This window comes from Diadema setosum, chromosome 7 (genome assembly GCF_964275005.1).
Source record: "Diadema setosum chromosome 7, eeDiaSeto1, whole genome shotgun sequence".
Lineage (NCBI taxonomy): Eukaryota > Metazoa > Echinodermata > Echinoidea > Diadematoida > Diadematidae > Diadema > Diadema setosum.
The window spans coordinates 28,747,354-28,768,357 of record NC_092691.1 but is presented as its reverse complement, the minus strand read 5'-3'; the positions used below and the strand labels follow the sequence as shown (position 1 = coordinate 28,768,357).

At 35.7% G+C, this 21,004-nt stretch overlaps 2 protein-coding genes across 2 annotated transcripts in view; one reads left to right on the top strand and one right to left on the bottom strand.

Annotated features, from left to right (window-relative positions):
• Positions 1–14,867, bottom strand: part of LOC140231167 (centlein-like) — a 78,656-nt gene extending 63,789 nt beyond the window's left edge. Inside the window, exons 1-9 of the mRNA XM_072311315.1 lie at positions 14,844–14,867; positions 14,464–14,564; positions 12,423–12,487; positions 11,872–11,960; positions 11,463–11,547; positions 4,106–4,149; positions 3,112–3,184; positions 879–960; positions 51–154 (exon numbers count right to left, since the gene is read on the bottom strand). Of these exons, the coding sequence (XP_072167416.1) occupies positions 51–154; positions 879–960; positions 3,112–3,184; positions 4,106–4,149; positions 11,463–11,547; positions 11,872–11,960; positions 12,423–12,487; positions 14,464–14,485 (564 nt within the window). The 5' untranslated portion in view covers positions 14,486–14,564; positions 14,844–14,867. The remainder of the gene's footprint in view (positions 1–50; positions 155–878; positions 961–3,111; positions 3,185–4,105; positions 4,150–11,462; positions 11,548–11,871; positions 11,961–12,422; positions 12,488–14,463; positions 14,565–14,843) is intronic.
• On the top strand, positions 9,179–10,993 carry LOC140230521 (uncharacterized). The gene has a single exon (XM_072310665.1). The coding sequence runs from the start codon at positions 9,179–9,181 to the stop codon at positions 10,991–10,993; it is 1,815 nt and encodes a 604-aa protein (XP_072166766.1).
• Positions 14,868–21,004: the final 6,137 nt, after the last annotated feature.

Genomic DNA, 21,004 nt, shown 5'->3' with positions numbered 1-21,004 from the left:
ATATATATATATATATATATTTACAAAAAATGGATTATCTGAGGTTTTACCTGAACCTTGGCTTCATACTGCTGGTTGAGTTCCTTCATAGCTTTCAGCTCAGCTTGGGATTCCTCCACCCTAGACCTCAGCTTATCACACTCCTGTTGAATCACTGTCAAGAGACAGAGATAAAAACAAAAGAGAACATAGAACAAGGCATCTATGGTGCAGTGCTCTTTGTGCATCCATATAACACTCGCGTGTGTATTTCATTAGACTGGGAAGTGTATGGTAAAAAAAAAAAAAAAAAAAAAAAAAAAAAAAAACACGCTTAGATTTTACAGTTTACGGGCAGAATTCTTTGCGATAAATGATAAAACTTTATCTAATCCATATTCAACCACATAGAATCAGTTAAATTCAATCATTCATTCATTCATCCATTCATCCATCCATGTTGTCAGGCTGGTTTTGCACTGCAAACCAGTATACCAATTTTTGTTCATGTTTTCTAGTTGGATCACTTCTGATCATGAGTAAAAGAATATCCAGGTTATCAAACAATTAGAATATTACAGTGAACTGAGGAAATGGCTACATATAGCATGCTTTATAATCAATTTGAAAATCATTTCAATACTTCCTGAACTTATAGCATGAAATGTGTGACTCAATGTGAACTTGATGCATTGTAGAAGCATTACACAGATTATTGCCTCGCATTTCGAATGTCGATATGTAACATTGGATGACTGGTTAATAATCACAACTGAAAACCAAACTATGGGATTGCATGCATTTACAACATGGGAAACTGTGCTGCTAGTTCTGGTCCAATGTCATTCCAAGCAATGTTTGTTTTCCCATCCATTTGCAGCACATACTGTAAGCCTCACCATTTTTCTCACTTATAAGTTGTGAAAGGGCTTCCTCCCTCTCAGCTTCTAGCCTCTGTATCTTCTCTCTGTGCTCCTCAACCTCAGTATGGGAGAGATCACGAGAGAGATGTGAAGATAAAAACTCTTTGTGATCAAGGAGATACATGAGTGTACCTACACCATAACCTTAGAACATTCTGATTCACGAGGCAGTACAAAGAGTGCACAGGTCAACATGGGTATACAATTTTATTGACAGAAGATATCAGCTGGTAAGCTACATGATGTAAAGATGGACGTTATCCCAAGTAAAAGTGCAATTCTGCATCAGATTCAAGTTGACTTTGATAAAAAGATTGAAAAAAAAGATAAAAGGCAAATCTAATTTGCATATGTTGTTGCTGATATTGTTTTGTGAAACCATGCTGAACACTAAAACACCTCAACTTTTTTTCTTTATATCCAATCTAATGAAGCCTATTTAATTTACAAACATTGCATATCATTCCACTTGACAATGCTTGATTCTACTCTTCTTGAACAAGGAAAAGTAGAAATTACGCGGTGCGTAATATATGTCCCCGCCGGAAGTAGCATTTAGTAGCAAAATGTACAATATAGGTAAAAAGATCAAGGTCAAAGGTCAAAGAAGTCAAAGGTCAAAATTCTATGTAGAAGTTTTGAAGCCCTCACCTAGTGCCATCACATAAAGCAAACGGAATCGAAATCGGGTTAGAAATGGCGAAGGAGTAGCATTTTGTAGCCAATGTACAATATAGGTAAAAAATCAAGGTCAAAGGTCAAAGAAGTCAAAGGACAAAATTCTGTGTAGAAGTTTTGAAGCCCTCACCTAGTGCCATCACATAAAGCAAACGGAATCGAAATCGGGTTAGAAATGGCGAAGGAGTAGCATTTAATAGCAAAATGTACAATACAGGTCAAAAATCAAGGTCAGAGGTCAAAGAAGTCAAAGGTCAAAATTCTGTGTAGAAGTTTTGAAGCCCTCACCAAGTGCCATCACTTAAAGCAAACGGAATTGAAATCGGGTTACAAATGGCGAAGGAGTAGCATTTTGTAGCAAAATGTACAATTTAGGTCAAAAATCAAGGTCAAAGGTCAAAGAAGTCAAAGGTCAAAATTCTGTGTAGAAGTTTTGAAGCCCTCACCTAGTGCCATCATATAAAGCAAACGGAATCGAAATCGGGTTAGAAATGGCGAAGGAGTAGCATTTTGTAGCCAATGTACAATATAGGCAAAAAATCAAGGTCAAAGGTCAAAGAAGTCAAAGGTCAAAATTCTGTGTAGAAGTTTTGAAGCCCTCACCTAGTGCCATCATATAAAGCAAACAGAATCAAAATCGGGTTAGAAATGGCGAAGGAGTAGCATTTTGAAGCAAAATGTACAATATAGGTCAAAGGTCAAGGTCAAAGGTCACAACTGAAATTCTTTATAGAAGTTTCAAAGCTCCCATGTAGTGCTATCATATAAAGCAAACAGAATCAAAATCGGGTTAGAAATGGCGAAGGAGTAGCATTTTGAACATTTTGATCACACACGGACGCACGGACGGACGCACGGACGGACACACGGACACACGGACGCACGGACGGACACACGGACACACGGACACACACACGTACGGAGCCCGTTTCATAGTCCCCTGCTCGAACTCGTTCGGCGGGGACAAAAAGCCAATGTGAACATGGTGTGGGTTTGTCCTTTAAGCTCCAAAACTGGCCACCAACTATTGAAACTTTAACCAGTTTTATAATGATGTTATTGACTGCAAAAAATGTCTGCATGGTGTCCTTTGTGAACACAACACCCATGCTCCTGCTAGTCCTTGCTTGACTGCCAATCAGCAAAGGGGTCTTTAGTCCTCCGAGTTCTACACATTTCTTGAATTTCGTTGCATACCAGTACAAAGCAGGTTACCAGCTGCATGATCAGCTTAAATATAAAAATGCACAGATTATTTATATTTAAAAGTGCAAATGTGGCATAATCTCAACAAAAAAAAAAATAACAACAAAAATGCAACATTGTCTACACAGGTCTGCAAGACTCAGAAAATGTTTTGAAAATTGTAAGAACTAAATGGCTGACATATGACTAATCTATTCATCACTTGACATATCATTGGTTACAGATATCTTTGAAACTGATATATTGTTTGTGTCATGACAAGACTCTGGAAAATATCTACGTGCAAGAAGTCAGATATATCTAAATAAATCTCGGGTAAACATACCTGTTGCTTAGCGTCTTGTTCAACCTGCATGAATTGCCTTTTCAGAGAGACTATTTCCTCCCGACTTCTCTCACTTTGAGGAAAAGGAACAGATGGGGGAGATTAATTTCAACCAACCTAAGTCATGAGGAACAGGTGATTGGTACATCTTTTCTTCATCTCTGTATACTTTTCTATTTTTTTATATTCTTACTATATCTAAAACAAGTTAGAAGATAACAATAAAACCAATGGTTTCAGCATTCACTCTTAGTTACTCATTCACCATATGGCAAATATACATATGCGTTTGTGTGAGAGAGAGAGAGTGTGTGTATGTGTGTGAGAGATCAATTGATCTACCTTATCACCTAACATCCAACTGGACCCCATGGAAAACCCGCTATTGCAGCTGAATAATATGGGCTATCCAGCCATCTTCTCCAATGAAAATGAAACAAACAAACAAACCTTATGCTCAGCTGCAAGTATTTGACTTGACTTGATTTCAATATATTTCCATATACATAGGTGAGAAAATGTGGAACATGACATTACAACGGAAGTTTCTTTCTCTCTTGCTCCCTCTGCGCAAATACAAGATCTAAGATGTAGAACTGACAGTGAGAATAAAGATTATGATCAATCAACATCACTTGCTATAGCAGGCACATGGGCATACTGGTAACTTGTTGTGATCGACACAAAATTGTGTATTAAAAAGAGAAAGAAATCAAATGTCTCAAGGTGCAGAGAATACAGTGGATTGCTACTACAAATAAGTACTTGACCTTTTTACCAAACCTTGACAATGTCAATATTATCAACACTCAGCATCAACAGTGCACCTAGAAATAAAACAAACAAATCTATATAATGCACGTTGACATAAAGGCAGCGGTAATTTGAAAGGCAGATATTTTGTAATTATAAACATGTTATGCCATGATGCTGGCTACATTTCAAGATTAATGAAACTGATGCAATGCAAATAAAGCAATGTGAGCTCATTTACCTCTCAGCCACTTCTTGTAGCTTCTCCTCTTGCAGGGACACATGCTGAAAAACAAGTTTGAAAAGTACCCCATGAAATGAATTGTTCATCTATGTTGGATATATGAACACAATTATACTGTACTGTTTCCCCACTTTTCAGTCAATTGATAGTCAGTGTTAGGAATATCATCACAGAATTACCAAGGTAAGAAAAAACTAATGGTAATTTCAACAAAATCTGGTCTCACATCATGCTCCTTTCACTTTTGTTGCAGATCATGATAAATCTGTGTCTGTTCTGCTTTTTAACTGATATTCATGTTGATTGTTAACACTTCAAGTGGAATATACAAATCCCAACATCGCATGGATGTACATTCTCTCTTCAGGGATACAAAGGCGCAGAGGTTTGCATATATCTATTATCTTCATTTCCATCTTCTCTGGGGCTCTTATAAAACAGTTAATATGCACTACCAAAATGCCACTACTCGTGTATACTGCAATGACATACTTTACATGAACTCTGTTGATGGTGTGACAGAGTGCTATAAACTATTAAACTTGGGGCACCCTTCACCGATCCGAATGGAAGTCGCTATTGAGATTTAGCACTAAAATTTCGCCAAAAACCAACGGAGGACATACTACTGGTGGTTAAAAAGATTGTTGATTTATTAACTTTGAATCTGAAGACAAAATTCATCACAACATGAGTCTTAAGAGACCATTGGAGACGCCAGAAAAGCTGATTCCGGATACCAAAATGAACAGGTTTGACATTCTGCGAGATGAGGCTGATACTCCTGGTACGGTGCCCGAACTTTTGGGCGAGCATCCCGAGTCAGTCCCGATGAAGGAGGCAGACGCGCAGTCGGCCAATACAAGCAGAAGTGCTGCTACCGCCATTAGTAGTAGCAGCGCCCCCAGCGTTAGACGTGAACTTTCGCTCAGTTCCGAAGTCGAAGAGCCCGATGAACAAGACCTCCCACCACGGTGGTTTAGTAAATTCACCAGCAGGCTAGAATCACGTTTTACTAGTCTGGAACAACATATGGAGGCTCTTGTGGTGGAAAAATTTGAGAAGATCAGCCTGCAAGTTAAAGCAAATGAAGAATCGATCACTGCATGTTCTATCCAAGTCGATGAGGTAGTGGATGAGGTAAAGAAACTGAAACGGGAAAAGGAAGCGTTGGAGTCCAAACTAGACGATCTAGAAAACCGCAGTAGGAGGCAAAACTTGATCTTTCATGGGATCCCAGAGAGCCCAAGGGAAAACACGCAAAAGCTTGTAGAAGACCTCATCCGAGATTTTGTTGGAGTTAAGCCATCACCTGAAGTCCCCACGATCATCATTGAACGCTGCCATCGTACTCCCACGGTTGTACCGTCTGATCCAAAAGGTGCAAAACCTCCTAGAATCGTACATGTAGCATTCTCTACTTATGTTGCAAGAGAGCTAGTGCGCAAGGCATGTATCTCTAAGTTCAAAGAGAACGCTTTTCAAGGTCACCAAATCTATGTATCGGAGGATTTCTCCAAGCGAGTAACTGCTCAGAGGAAAGGCAAGCTGGACAAGCTCAAAGAACTGAAAAAGGAAGGGAAAAAACCCTTTTTTCTTTACCCGGCAAGGTTGGCATTCAGAGACTCTTCAGGAAAACTTCACATTGTCGGTTGAAAAAAGCATCTGTCACACTAAACCACGTCTCATATAGAATACCAAGAAGCTGAGGAATTCCCTTGCATTGAGGTGTTTATCTAACATTGATAAACTAGATTAGAACAAAGGATACACAAAGATTTTTTTGTGTGCACATTATCAGGACTTGACCTTATATTAAGAGTTATGCTCATTAATCCCATGCATTAAAGGGAAATGTATTGTTTAAAATGTTTTTAAGTTAACGGTAATTTAATCGCATTCGTCTTTAAAGTGATATGGATCTAATCATGTTAAAGCCGTGTTTCACACGTGGTCATGTGTCATTTGGTAGTGCCCCTTTGCGTTGCATGCACTGGAGTTCCTAATTTGCTCGCCTTTTGCATTTGAGCCGATGTAGCTCAGGGGGAACTTGTTGGAAGCTAACAAATTGGAGGAGGACTGAGAGGTGTGGCACCACCAGATGTTTGGGGACCCGCCGTGTGACGCATGACCAAGTGCATATTTTGTGTTAGATATATTCTGTAAGAGAAATGCATATTTATTTGATGCATTAAGTGGGTGAAGTACTTCTATGTTTAGAAGTGGGCTTTTAAATTGAGCTCATCTGTTATTCTTGACCCCAGTGATGTGATTTTTTTTTATTGATTTTTTTAAGAGATATTTGTAATGATTTACTATAAAGAATTCAATCATTTAGATATTAAGGATTATTTATATGGTGGTCCTTGAACTAATTGTGAAATGACCAAAAGACAAACATGGACCTTAACAGGTATTTTTTAGTAACACAGCTAATATTCACAATCTTAAATAGGTTTCTGCATAGTTTACATTTGCTTCAAACCTAGTTGTCTTTAAAAGTCTCAAAAAGGAATATACCTAAAGGGAGAGAGGATATGAAATTGTTGTGAAAAGACAAAAACAAATAAAAACAACAAATAACAGCAACAAATTTTATTGGACTTTTGTAAGTACATGTAGCTTTTAGTAACACAGCTAGTACACTCATATCTGATGTTAGGTTTCTATATATTTTACATTTATCTTACAGTTTTTAAAAAACGACTAAACAGAGTTATGTTGTTGGTTCAAATCTGAAGTTGGTTTTTGGTGTTTTAAGTTGGATCTTTTTCTCAAGCAAGCATTATTTTGCTTGTTTGTTCACTCATTTCGGACTCGGGGCTGTATTTGATTTGAAGCCCTGTTTTCCTTTTTGTGTGTGTCTCTACTTGCGCTCTTTTTTTGTTTGCTTTCCAATCTCGTTTGCTCTTCTCAAATCACATTTATTATTTTTCTTTCTTTATTGTTTTTTTTTGTGTTTTTTTGTACTGTATAAATCATGGTAGTCTTCCTACATCTGCAGCAAATTTGTGAAGTTGATATTATCTGTTGGCAGTCATTTAGTTTTTTGTGTATTACTCTTTGTCATATTGATTCAGATTGTATGAAAATGGCTATTTCTCAACCAGAGTTATGGATCTAAAATTACTCACCTTTAATTGCAGGGGTTTACAAGATTTTGTTAAAAGGAGAAAAATATTTCATTACATAAGATCTCTTGAAGTAGACATAGTTTTCTTACAAGAAACTCACTCTTCAAGATTGGATGAATTATCTTGGAAACAACAGTGGGGGGAAAAAATTTGGTTTTCGAGCCATAACTCTAAAAGTAGAGGAGTAGCCATTTTAATTCGTAATTCTGTATCTTTAATTTTTAAGTCAATGTATAATGACCCAAACGGTAGATATTTACTACTATCTGCAAGTGTTAATGATATACCTGTACTTTTGATTAATTTATATGGTCCCAATCATGATGATCCAGATTTTTTTCTAGAAGTTTTTAGTAAAGTGGACCAATTTGAATATTCATCCATTCTTTGTGCAGGAGATTTTAATGTTGTTTTAGGGCCTTTAGATTATCAAGGTACAAAAGAGAGACATTCTAATGTTAAAGCAAGTAATATGTTATTGGCATTAATTGAAGAATATAATTTGTGTGATATTTGGCGACGTTTTCATGAAAATCTCAAACAATACTCCAGGCATCAAAAAAAGCCCAAAGTTTTATCTCGACTCGATTTTATACTTGTCTCAGATAATTTCATCACAAACTGTTTGCAATCCAAAATTATTCCAGGCATCCAGTCTGACCATTCTGCAGTTATATTGAAATTTAAAGGGATCCGTCCAGTTAGAGGTAAATCATTTTGGAAACTAAATTGTCAATATTTGCACAATGATTCAAATTTTATTGAACTCATCAAACAAAAAATTGAAGAATTTAAAAAAAATCATTTAGAATCTAACTACAACGCTAATATTCTATGGGATGCGTTGAAATGTACCTTAACAGGAACTTGCCTGGAATATTGTGCAAGAAAAAAAAAAGAAAAAGTTTTTGCTAAAAAACAACTATTGAAGGAAATAGAAGAAATTGATGGAAAGTTATGTGTTGATGCTGATAATGAAGGTTTAATTGCTGAAAAAGAATTTTTGGTTCAGGCTTTGAATGATATTTTAGAAGATGAAACTAAGGGTCTAATTATTCGCTCTAGAATCAGATGGGCTGAAGAAGGAGAAAAAAGTTCAAAATACTTCTGTAATCTAGAAAAAAGAACGGGAGAAAAGAAGACAATCTTTACTATTAAAGATGATCATGAAAATATATATGTTAATCAACAACAAATTCTTCAGCAAATTCGTTCTTTTTATCAAAACTTGTATACAGAGTTAAATGGTACTGATCAAAATAAAACCATTGAAGATTTTTTAAATTCTATTGAAACACCACTATTAAGTGAAGATGATAAACATTTTCTTGATGCTCCTATTTCTAAACAAGAATTATATGATACTATTTGTTCTATGAAGCACAATAAATCACCTGGACTGGATGGCTTACCTGTAGAGTTTTATATTGTTTTTTGGAAAGATCTATCTGACATGCTTCTAAATTCATTTAATTTTTCTTTGCAAAATGGGGTAATGTCCTCCTCCCAGAGAAATGGGGTGATTACATTGATTCCTAAAAAAGATAAAGATATATCTTATTTGAAAAATTATAGACCTATATCCCTTTTAACTGTTGATTATAAAATTTTAGCTAAAACTATTGCAAATCGTTTGAAAAAATGCTTAGACACTCTTATTCATTCCGATCAGTCTGGCTTTTTAAAGGGAAGAAATATAGGAAATAATGTTCGTTTAATTACAGACATAATTGAATATGCTAAACTAAATAATATTCCAGGTGCCATTCTCCTCCTTGATATTCAAAAAGCTTTTGATAGTGTCTCTCACAACTTTCTTTTCCGAGTTCTAACTAAATTCAATTTTGGTGATCAGTTTGTTAGTTGGATTAAGGTTTTGTATGCAAAAAGGAAAAGTTATGTAATTAATTATGGAAACTTAACTGAGTGTATTACTATGCAAAGAGGTATTTTCCAAGGATGCCCAATATCCCCTTATTTATTTTTGTTAGTAATTGAATGTATGGCACATGCCATTAGACAAAACCCTAACATTAAAGGAATCCCTGTCGAAAATGTTGACTTAAAAATTTCCCTTTTGGCTGATGACTCCACTTGTTTTATTGATGGCTCGAAAACTTCATTCCAATCCTTATTTGATACTATTGAATTTTTTTCTGAGAGTTCCGGTTGCAAGTTGAATATTGGTAAATCAGAAGCTATATGGATTGGATCAAAAGTGGGCTCGTCTTCTCACCCGTTTATCGAATATGGACTGAAATGGAATAAACATACTTTTAAAACACTAGGTATTCACTTTTCATTAAATATAAGTCATTTGTATAATCTCAATTATAAAGTAAAGCTTAAATCAATTGAAACTATACTAAACTGTTGGCGAGTTAGAAATTTATCACTTGTGGGGAAGATCTGTGTGATAAAGACCCTATTGCTACCACAATTCCTTTATTTGTTCTCAGTGTTGTGTATTAAAATTCCTAAAAGTTTTTTTAAGCAATTGAATTCACTGTTGTTTAAATTTATTTGGAACAATGGTAGTGATAGGGTCAAAAGACAACTTATGTGTAATGATTTCTCTGATGGTGGTTTACGCATGATTGATCCCTATATTTTTTCTATCGCACAAAAGATGTTATGGGTGAAATTGTTATTGGACGATAATTATCAGAGTTTATGGAAGGTTATAGAAATCTCTCTCTTGAATAAGTTTTGTCCTAAGAAAAATATATTATGGCATGCTCATGCTCCTCAATGTGTTCTTGACAGATTATCTTCATCACAATTAGCTGAATCGCTTCAAACGTGGTATATATTTAGAGAAAATGTTGTTAAATCAGAATGGAATGTCCCCTTTACATCAATTGGTGATTGCCAGACTATCTGGTATAACAAGAATATTAGCTCTAAATCTAAGAAATATTATTTTTATCAGGACTGGCTAGATAAGGGAATAGTATTTATTTCTGATTTATTGAATCCTCCTCTTCCTGGTAATAAGTTGTTTGAAGAATTGATAATAGAATTTGAAATTAGCCCTCGAGATAGGAGGAAATATAATTTTTTGATGAAGAATATCCCAGAAAGTTGGTTAGTTTTACCTGTACAAATATCAGGATTAACTCCTGATATGATATTTGATAAAATTAAAACAAAACTTCTTTCTACAAAAAAAATTCCAAAATATGCTTATGAAGTAATTCGAGAAATTCATGTCCCAGAAAAACAAATTAAATATTGGGGGAACTTCAGTGATTTGGATAGAAATAATTGGGAGAAAATCCATGTTAATAATTTTAAATCTACTATAATTACACGTGTACGCTCATTTTATTTTAAACTATTTCATAGAGCTATAGCTTTGAACGATTTTTTGTATAAAATAAAGAGGAAGGACTCTCCAGATTGTGTTTTTTGTAGCTCTGTCCCAGAAACTTATATTCATTTGTTTGTGGAATGCCCTGTGGTTAAACCTATATGGGATCGGACTATAAATTTTATTAGTAAGAAGACAAATCAAGTTATGAACCCAACAGTTTTTGAAAAAATGTTTGGTCATGAAAATGATAAATTTGTCACATTTCTTTTTCTTTTACTTAAATATTATATCTATGTTTGTAAATTTCAAAGTAAAAATCCATCTTTTGAAGGATACAAAATATATGTCGTTAGTATTAAAAATGTAGAATATGCTATTGCAAAAAAGAATAACAAATTACCTTTTCATTTTAAGAAATGGAGGTTTAAATTATAAATATTTCACTATGTAATATACATGTAGTTATTGTTTAATTTATGACTGAATTCAAAATGACTGCCAACAAGTAGCAAGTGGATATATTTTGTATTGCTGCGTAAAAATGTTAAAACAGTGTTTTTCTGGGGTGAGGGTGGGAGCTATGTTTTTTTTTTTTTTTTTCGTTGTTGTTTTTTCTTGTTTGTTGTTATGTTTTGTTTGTTCAATCATTCCGAATTGTTTGTAAATGCTGTAATTCACTTAATTCAATAAAACAAAACAAAACAAAAAAAAACAAAACAAAAACAAAAAACTATTAAACTTTTCCTCTTGTCCCAGGCAATTACAACTCACTGCGGGACAAGGGAAAGTTGCCTGTTCATGGCATGGGGTCCTTGCCCAAGTAGATTTGGGCAGATGGAAGAAAGAAATATCTTCTGTAAATGTTCTGTGGATCTGATGGTGGGTGTAGAGTTTGGAATCTCACCTGTTCAAGTTCAGCAATTCTGTCATCCTTGGCCTGCAGAATTTCGAGGATTTTTCTATCCTTCTGCTCACCTTTCTCTTTCTCCCTGTGTATAGAATTAAAATACCGTTGTAATCAAGTCATATCCAAGCACTCTCTCAATTAATCAACAGCAAGATTCAAGGTACAACATATGTTTGCATACACTCACACTAGATGATTTAGTATTTGACAATGAAAATGCATTTTTTTTTAAATTGAAAAAAAAAAATCAAATTTTGATGGATCACTCAATTAAATGCCCCGATTTTTCCTTTCAACATTGAAACAGAATGTTTACAACACATTGATGGTGAATTTGAATTGACAGAGAATTTTAATCTAAATGCTCGAGTTCAATTCAAAACAATTAGATACTGATGAAACAAACCTTTGAACAACCATGCTGATTGCCTGTGAAATGTCTGGGTTTGCTACCTGCAGACGTTTCCATAGTGACCACACAAACTCCTTGTCAGCCTGTGAAAAGAAACACATAAATCAAAGTACTTCACACAATAAATGATATCGAAAGCCGTTCAAATACAGGTTCACAAAGCGACGGCTGACATTGAATCTCTGTAATTCTTGATTCAGTATTTTGACAATCTTGAGATCACATCAACTTAAAAATTAACAAAAGGAGGAAAGAAAACTGCCTTGATTCAATGGCAGACTAGTATTTAATTTATTAATGCCAAAAATTGGAACAAAAAGAATTGTAACACATTACTGGTATTGCAGGACTCTGTATTTTCAACCAGTAAGTTGATTTATATTTTGAATCTATTATGATTATATACTGTACTGACTATATGAGCAGTCATTTGATTGAAGCATGAATTCTGTACCCCATCACATATCACATCTTCTACACGAGGGCTATGAACTTTCTTATTTTCAATCAAGTCGCTGTCAATAGAAATTTCTTGATCATCTCACCTGACATTGGGCCAGCTCCTCTGCAAGGGCCTGGTTGTGGGCCGACAGCCTGGAAACTTCTGAGTCTTCAACAGAAATAAAGGGAAAATTTACCCTGTAATTCATCAGACATGGTTTGCAGACTGATGTGAAAACACAAAATGCATGACAAGCAAGACAATCAGTGATCAAATAGACCTGGTGCAAAATTTGTCTATAAGTAACATTTTTTGCCTTTTTTCTATATGGTGATTTTATAGATCTACTTCAAGATAATATTATATATACTGATAGTAATGGAACCCACTACAGATATACAATGACTCAAAGTCTAAAGATAACATCAAAGTATATGGACTACCTAAAGCACTGTCATTTATAGGGCTAACTGGGGGGGGGGGGAGGGGGGCGGATGACACACACACCTTGAACCTTGAACCTTGATGAGATCATCCATGAAGCAGCTCTTTCCAAACTAAACTGGGATGGGATGTGCTGTGACAGTGGGTGATGGTGCAGTTGTAGTATATTTACAATAAAAATAGTGATGTGCACACTAAAAATTCTGTAAGATTTACAAATTACAGCAACAAGGAACCCACAGGAGGTTTCAATTCAGCCCTCTGATGGCAGGAAGGGCAGCCTCCTGGAAGGCAGCTACTGTTGGGGCAGTAACTGCCAAAGCAAAGTGCCATGGTTGGTAACTGGTTCCAGATGCGAGTGGTTCGGGGATGAAATGAGAATTGATATGAATCAATTGATGCTACGGGGCCGGGGACGGTGAGCTTGAGCACATGATCTCTTCTGCTGACCATGGCCATGCTGACATGATATGGTACATTGGTATGGAGCTTGGGTTATGAAGTGAGCAAGATCGATGTTGACTAGCTACACACACACAAAGGCAAAGGCAAGCTGGCTGTCAAAAAAAGAGTTGCTAGGCATAGTGTTGTTAGAGATAACAATGTCAATCATTTATATGTTACTGTTATTCTTATTGTAAGACAGTGGTCAGTAGGTAGATAACTCTAAATTAATTCAGTAAATTTATCTATTATATTTGCCCATATCAAGGACCCACAGGATTCCGATGTACTACAAGAGGATTTGAATAGCTTGAGTGACTGGGCAGAGAAATGGCAATTGAAATTCAACGTTGGGAAATGTGGAATCATACATTATGGGAAACAACATTCCCCCAGCACATATGACATGAGAGATGGAATAACTCGTACCAAAATTGAGACAAGAGAGGAAGAGAAGGATCTGGGAGTAACGTTTGATCCCACACTTAAGTTTAGTAAGCATGTAGGAAGAGTGGCAAATAAAGCTAACAGCATTGTGGGCCTTATCAGAAGGACTTTTGACTATATCGATGAAGATATGTTCTCCCTCCTCTTCAAATCATTAGTGAGACCCCATCTTGAATATGGCAATAGTGTTTGGTGCCCACAACTCAAGCGTGACATAAGTACCATAGAAAAGGTCCAAAGAAGAGCAACAAAAATAATACCTCACCTACATAATCTGTCTTATGCTGAAAGATTAGAGAAATTGAAACTGCCTACTCTTGCCTACAGAAGACTCAGAGGTGACATGATCCAAGTCTTCAAAATCATGAATGGCTTCGCTGACACCACACCAACCGTTCTAAGCTCTTCAAGACAAAGGAAGAGAAAGTTTCCCTTCGGGGCCATAATTCAAAGATCCAGAAACAGCATGCACGTCTGAATATCAGGAAAAATAATTTTACCCACAGGGTAGTAACTCATTAATCATTGGAACATGCTGCCAATTTCAGCCGTGGAAGCAACTACAGTCAACAGATTCAAGTCAGAAATAGATGCCTTCCTATCCAAGAAGTACAATAAGTTCTCATACTCAGACGAATAATTACATGGATTAGTAGCAGTCATTACTGCAATATAGACGAAGCATCAGGTTGACATACAGTGGAAACTTGCTGAAAGTGGGAGGGCATTACAAGACTTCTGTCTTTCCAGAAGCCCGACAAGACAGGTGAATACAGGTGAATATTGCTGCCAATAATATATAAATTTACCTGATCCATGTTGAGCAGCCATTGCTGACTAAATTATTGTCATCTCTTCAATGGAGAACACACCAACTATTTTGTTGTTCGTCAGCTTCAGTCATCAGTACCTGTTTAAAGAATGTTAAGTTAAAGAAAAAGTACATTAAACCGAAACAAACATGAGTCTGAGATCTGCTACCTTCCATCAAATATTTGAACGTGCGGGACTATGGCATAACACAGGATTCCGTAATTAGGTTTGTCATTCATTGATAGGTTGTCACACAGTAGATAAAATCAATCAAAGATGTAGGAATATCGCAAACGTACAAATGTTATGTATCGTTATAACGAGACACCATGTTCAAATTCACCACGAAAACCAAGAGATTGTGCCACGACTTTACCTGCAAACAAGCTGCAATTCGTTTCCGACTGCCATTGTTATGTTTTTTGTATTTTTTTTTCTCTCTCTCGTTTCAACTAGCTTCGTTCGTTCAAACTGCGCGCGCTGAACTGCGTGCACTCACTCCGTGCGAAATGCGTGGGATGGGCCACCGAACTAGTTCGGTGGGATGGGCTCACTCCAAAGAACCTCTTTGGCTCACTCAGAGAACCACCGAACTGAGAACTCACCAAAGAGATTGGAAAATCTCTTTGGAACTCACAGAGAGTTCTTGCTGTGGGCTCACCAATTTGGTGCTCACTCAGCTCAGCTAGCTCTGTGCACTGTGCATGGTGATGGGGGTGGGACGACGCGTTGGTCTGATTGATGTATGGTGATTTTACACTTACTACTGTCAATGAATAATAATAATAATAATAATAATAATACACTTGGAATTATAAAAAAAAAAAAATAGCCTATTATTGTAGTGCTTTCTGGCCTACTGTTTCTAGTAGTTTAGTTCTACTATTAGCCCAACAGATTACACTGTATTATAGTACATGTAGTAGCATTAGTAGACGGTATGATAATTTAAGAGTGGATGACGTCAGACGATGATAACGGTAAAAACAAAACAGGAAACAACAACAACAAGAAAAAAAAAATTGGAGTTTCATTATTAATTAGACATATAAATTTCCTAGGAATGTAAATTATCTTTTTCATTACCTCGCAATTTCTATTTATGTTTATTTACAAACAAAAAGAAAAGGGGTAAATATCATGTTTTGGATTGACGATTTAGAAATCGCAAATGCCATTTTTTTAGCTCTGTTATAAAAGTGAAGATGTGAAGATGTAATTTCTGAAAGTGTTTTTTTAACTATGATTTGCATGGTATGCGTTGCCAGAGAGTTTATCATTGATATAAAAAAGGTTGTGGACCACAGGATCAAGGGTTTTTCGACAAGTTGAAAAAGTATAATTATATTATATATATATATATATATATATATATATATATATATATATATATATATATATATATATATATATATTATTATTATTATTATTATTATTATTATTATTATTATTATTATCCTCAGAAACGGTTCAAAATTTTTTATAATGTTACGTTTCGGCGTTCTGGTGTTGTTTATTTGTGAGATCGAACTTTGGTGCAAAATGTGCAATAACATAACACAGAGTGTTGGTTATAGAAACACTATTGTATATTTGCTTGTTAGATATACGAGAGAGTGTGTGTATTAGTGGAATGAGAGTTAGAAGAGAGAGAGGGAGAGAGGGGGGGAGAGAGAGGGGGGGGGAGAAAGAGATGGAGAGAGATGTGCAAATATCAGACGCTGTTTTCGTATACATGTATTATAACAATGCGAATATAGTATTTATTTATTGATTGATTGATTTGATGTATTAAATGCGCTGCGTATAGATTGAACGAGTCTGATATTGGAGTTTATGTTTAGGAAGAGAAGATTGTGAGAAAATATTTTTTTTTAATCAAACTGATTATCTTTGTTGTGTAAAATGTGTTGGTTTGAGCTGTATAACAACACAACATCTGTATTAATAAGTATAAATGACCGGCATAACATAAACTCAATTTATTTTTAATTTTTTGATAAGCATTGAGAATAGTGATTATTATATTGTATTTGTAATGTCTCTTTTTGTTTTGTATTATAGGTTGATCTCACTGTGCAATGGTTAAGATGAATAAGATTGACCCTTTGTTGTTCTATGTATTTTTTTTTCATTACTATACACTGTATTTTGTGAGTATTTTTAATGTATTCATGGCCATCTGTTAACAATGTCTGTAATTCAGCCTCCGGGCTGTGATAGATATTAATGAATAAAACACCTTTTTTTTCAATTCAAAACCTTTCAATTCAATTCAATTCAATTCAAAGTGATGTGACTATCTTCTTCATGAGGAGTCTCTCCCACTAGATCAGATCAGAAAGTGCGCTGAAAAAAAATATCAATAAAAACAAAATAAAGAGGTGCTGGCTTTGAACATGGATGAACGCTTAAGCGGGGTTCCCACTATCACGATTGGCGCCACGATTGAAATCGTGGTCTTGTATAATCGTGAAGCAATCGCGGTGATCTTGTCAAATCGTATTAGATTGTATCAGATCTTGAGGTCAATCGTGGCAATCGTGTTAATCGTAGAAAATTTTGGACGGTTCAAAAATTTTCTGCGATTAACACGATTAATTTTTGATCGTAATCATTGCATCAGATTGTCTTGGATCGTATCAAAACGCAGCAAATCTTATCTAATCGTGCTTCTCAATCGTGTTGATCGGGATCGACCTTTTTCACTTTCCTTCTGCTTATTTGCACATTTGCCCTTATTCTACTCGCAAATCGTATATATTTTGTGTTCCGCGAGGTTGAATAAGGGAGGGGTGGCACAGTGAAATATAAAATAACAACACCACTGAAACATCCACCAGAAGCAGAATGTTTCACATACCCCACAAAGTAACTTTTGTGACTTTTAAAAGTGACCATTGTCGTGGATGTATTGTTATAAGGTCACTCGTGCATGACTATAAAGATCACTGTCATTTTTTCACACAGTAGTTAGTCAGTAAGTGTAGCAATACCCCTGCGAAATGATTTTGCTTCAGACTTTTCTCTCTCTCTTTTTTAAGTGACATTATTTTAGGGGAGTTACCCTTCTGTTGTGTGTGTATGTTGGTTTTGTTAAACACTGTTAAATAAAACAATAAATCAAGCCAAACCAACCAAGCTTTCAATACCCCATGAGATAACGACATTTTGAAATAGAAATGCTCGGATGATAACATACTATGCGAATATGAAATCAAACACGCAATGCTATCAGTTCGGCCAACTTTCTTATATTGAGCGTATATAACACATATGTTAGCATTCAAAAAGATCCCATCTCTTTCTTAGCTTCAATTTCATCATATTTTCTTCATGTATTTCAAAGGAAGGTGAAAACATTTGTCTGATCTTTTTTTCTGGGGAAGATGGGGCAATGATCTGATCTTGTGTATTCGTTTGTGTGTGTGTGTGTGTTTTTTTTTTTTTTTTTTGATTTTTTTTTTTGGTGGTTTTTGGTGGTTTTTTTTTTTTGAGGGGGTGGGGGGAAGGGTGAGCAAGTTGATATAATAATCTATTAATTTCTTTAGGTTAAATTAGAGGAGGGACTATCTGAGGCTGTGGCTGGCCTGGGTGATGCTTCTATATCTGATGATAATGTAATCGTCATTCGCAATACAACTGCAAAGGTCACCTTCTCATCATCCTCAACCTGTCAACCCTTGCCATCATCAGTGGTTGTGGATAGTAGGCCTAATCACACTGCAGAAGTTGAGGAAACAATGAAATCCATTTTCAGCCGGACTATAGCCTAATATTCCCATTCGGGTCCAATCGCACCTTAAATGGGGATCGCTTTTGATCCCGATCGTGAAAGATATCGTTTTATCTCAACAGCCCACATTGGTTCGCGGTATTCGTATTTGAACGTATCAAAACGTAGCTGCACGCACCAAATCGGGGATCTCGATCGTAATGTTAGTGCAGTGGCGGATCCAAAGGGGGGGGGGGGAGGGAAACCGGCGCACGCCCCCCCCCCTTTATTTTTTCGTTAAAAACAAAAGAAATAAAAAGAAAAAAATGAAATGAAACCCGGAAGTGGCACCAGAAATATTAGTCACGCCCCCCCCCCCCCATTTACAGAATTCCTGGATCCGCCCCTGTAGTGGAAGATCGGAACCAAATACTCATAGACTCAATCGGGACAATCCTATCGGATCGTATTTGAACGGGACACCAGATCGTGACAGATCGTATTGCTTGAAACAGACCAATCGTGACCATATCGCATCCAAGCGAAGCAACACGTATTGACTCGCATATTAACCTCGTATCCAAACGTGAAATTTCAGACGAGTTCAACGAAACTTCCACGATCAGTTACGAATGTCCAATCGTAGTGTTCGTAATAAATCGTACGATAGTGGGAACCCCGCTTTACTGAGATTGCTCAATACCGATACCAACGTATGCTCAAGTAACAGGACAGTTCATGATTGGGTATACAGTTTGTTATTCCGAAGGTTCGTTAATCCAAAGATAAAATAAGGTTCGGTGAAATCCCAAAATGAAATACCGGGTTCGTAAGTCCGATTCAATGGAGGTTCAGTAATCCGATGGATGAATTTTTCGTTAATCCAGAAATGAAATAATGTTCGTAATTCCGAAGGTTCATTAAAAAATATACGCTTCGTCTTTACATCTTTGGACTAACGAACAGACTGAATAAAGAACCTCCCGCTATAACGACACAAAGGATACTGATTAATTAACAAATCCTTTTTCACTTTTCGGATTAACAAACCTGGTATAAGAACAGAGAATTTATGTGATTCGGAATAACGAACCTTTTAAATAATGAACACCACACTTCACTGTAAAGCCCATGCCATCAGGAAAGGATTCATTAAAAATTAACTCTCCAAAAGAAATAAGACTGACCTTGAGAAGGCGTGAATAGATTGTTCTCTGTCCATACAAAATTATGAAATTTTATATGTGTCAGAAAAACTATTTTAGAGGCTGGTTTTAAATTATCTTCACAGCTTGACGACCATAACATTATTATGTGTTTGTTGAAATATACCGTTCAATGCCACTCCGAAGAATTATAGTGAATCCCCTTTCTACAAAGGGTAAGGTAAGGGCGCTGTTATACAAAATTACACAGCAGTCTCATTTGAAGATGCGTGCAAACTTGGAAATATAATAATACTTAATTCAATTCAATAGTTTATTTATTTCCATCATCAAACAGAAAAGAAAAGAAAAAGTTGACATGATCCAACGTGATACAATTTTTTTCATTTCTCTTACATTCTTAGTGTAAGTGTTGCTTAGTAGTTGTCGTATGCTTAGTATACGACAAGCAATTGAATAATCAGAATGTAAATCAAAAATACGCCTCCTAAGTCAGTGATGAATATGCATTCTGGGGTGTAATAAACTTGCTGTCGCAAATGCGTATCAATGTGTGATCGTTGTTGTTTTTTCAATCAATTTCCACTTGATTCAATATTTGAAGTACACATTTTGTATATCTAGCATTTTTAAGCAAGGACATCCTTGAAGGAAATAAGGGTATATAATCTAACAGGAATTATAATAATGCGGTATAACAGCATAAATAAAGCGTCTTGTTTTAAAGGCGTTATAATATACAGTTGTACTTGCTAGTAGGTCCTAGGAATTTATGCACGTCATGCTAAAGAACAATATCATCTTATTTTTGTAAATTAAAAGAAAATACTGAAGAGTAATGCTATATTAAAATGTAACATCACAATTAGTCCAAGACAGCGAGGAAGTGTAAATCTTTATGCTGATTTTAGAAGTATAATTATCCTGAGATATCTTTGGTACAATTTTCGGGAATGAATCAGACGAAGGACATTACAATTTGTATAAGCAATTAAGAGATTAAAATATTGCGTAAGACCCTGAAAGGCGCATCATCTGTCGAATTAAGACTCTTAGGATGTGTATATGGATTGGCTCAGACTTTATGGGACTGCATGTCTGCTCAAGTATAATATCAACACCTCAGGTTGTGATGTGCAAGATTTCTTGACTTCGTGATAGTATTGAAAGATGGAATATTTCATAAGCTGCATATTTTGTGAGATAAAAATACAGTACATGTTGTGAATGAAACGAAAAATTGAAAATAAAGCTGTTATTGATAAGCTTATCACAATTATTTTTTTAATGATACAATAGCACTGAACATAATCTCGACATTGTCAATACTAATTATCCTTCCTATATCAATATCTCACTACGACTGAGGGTTTAACCAATTGTATGTCAAAAACTCAGCGAACGAACTTATCGGTAGAGAAGTAAAGGAAACATCTGGGCCCCGTCTTATAAAGCCTTCAAATCAATCACAAGTCCCCAAATCAATCGCAACTTGCATTGCAGCACACAAAAAACTTGTGATTGATTTCTATCACAAGTCTTTATAAGACAGGCCCTGGTGAAAGTTAGATGGAGATAGGAAATTTGTTGTATTATAAGCGATCACTAGACAGTTAAAATTCGTTATGCTGCCCTCTCTAGACAAGATGTCATTTT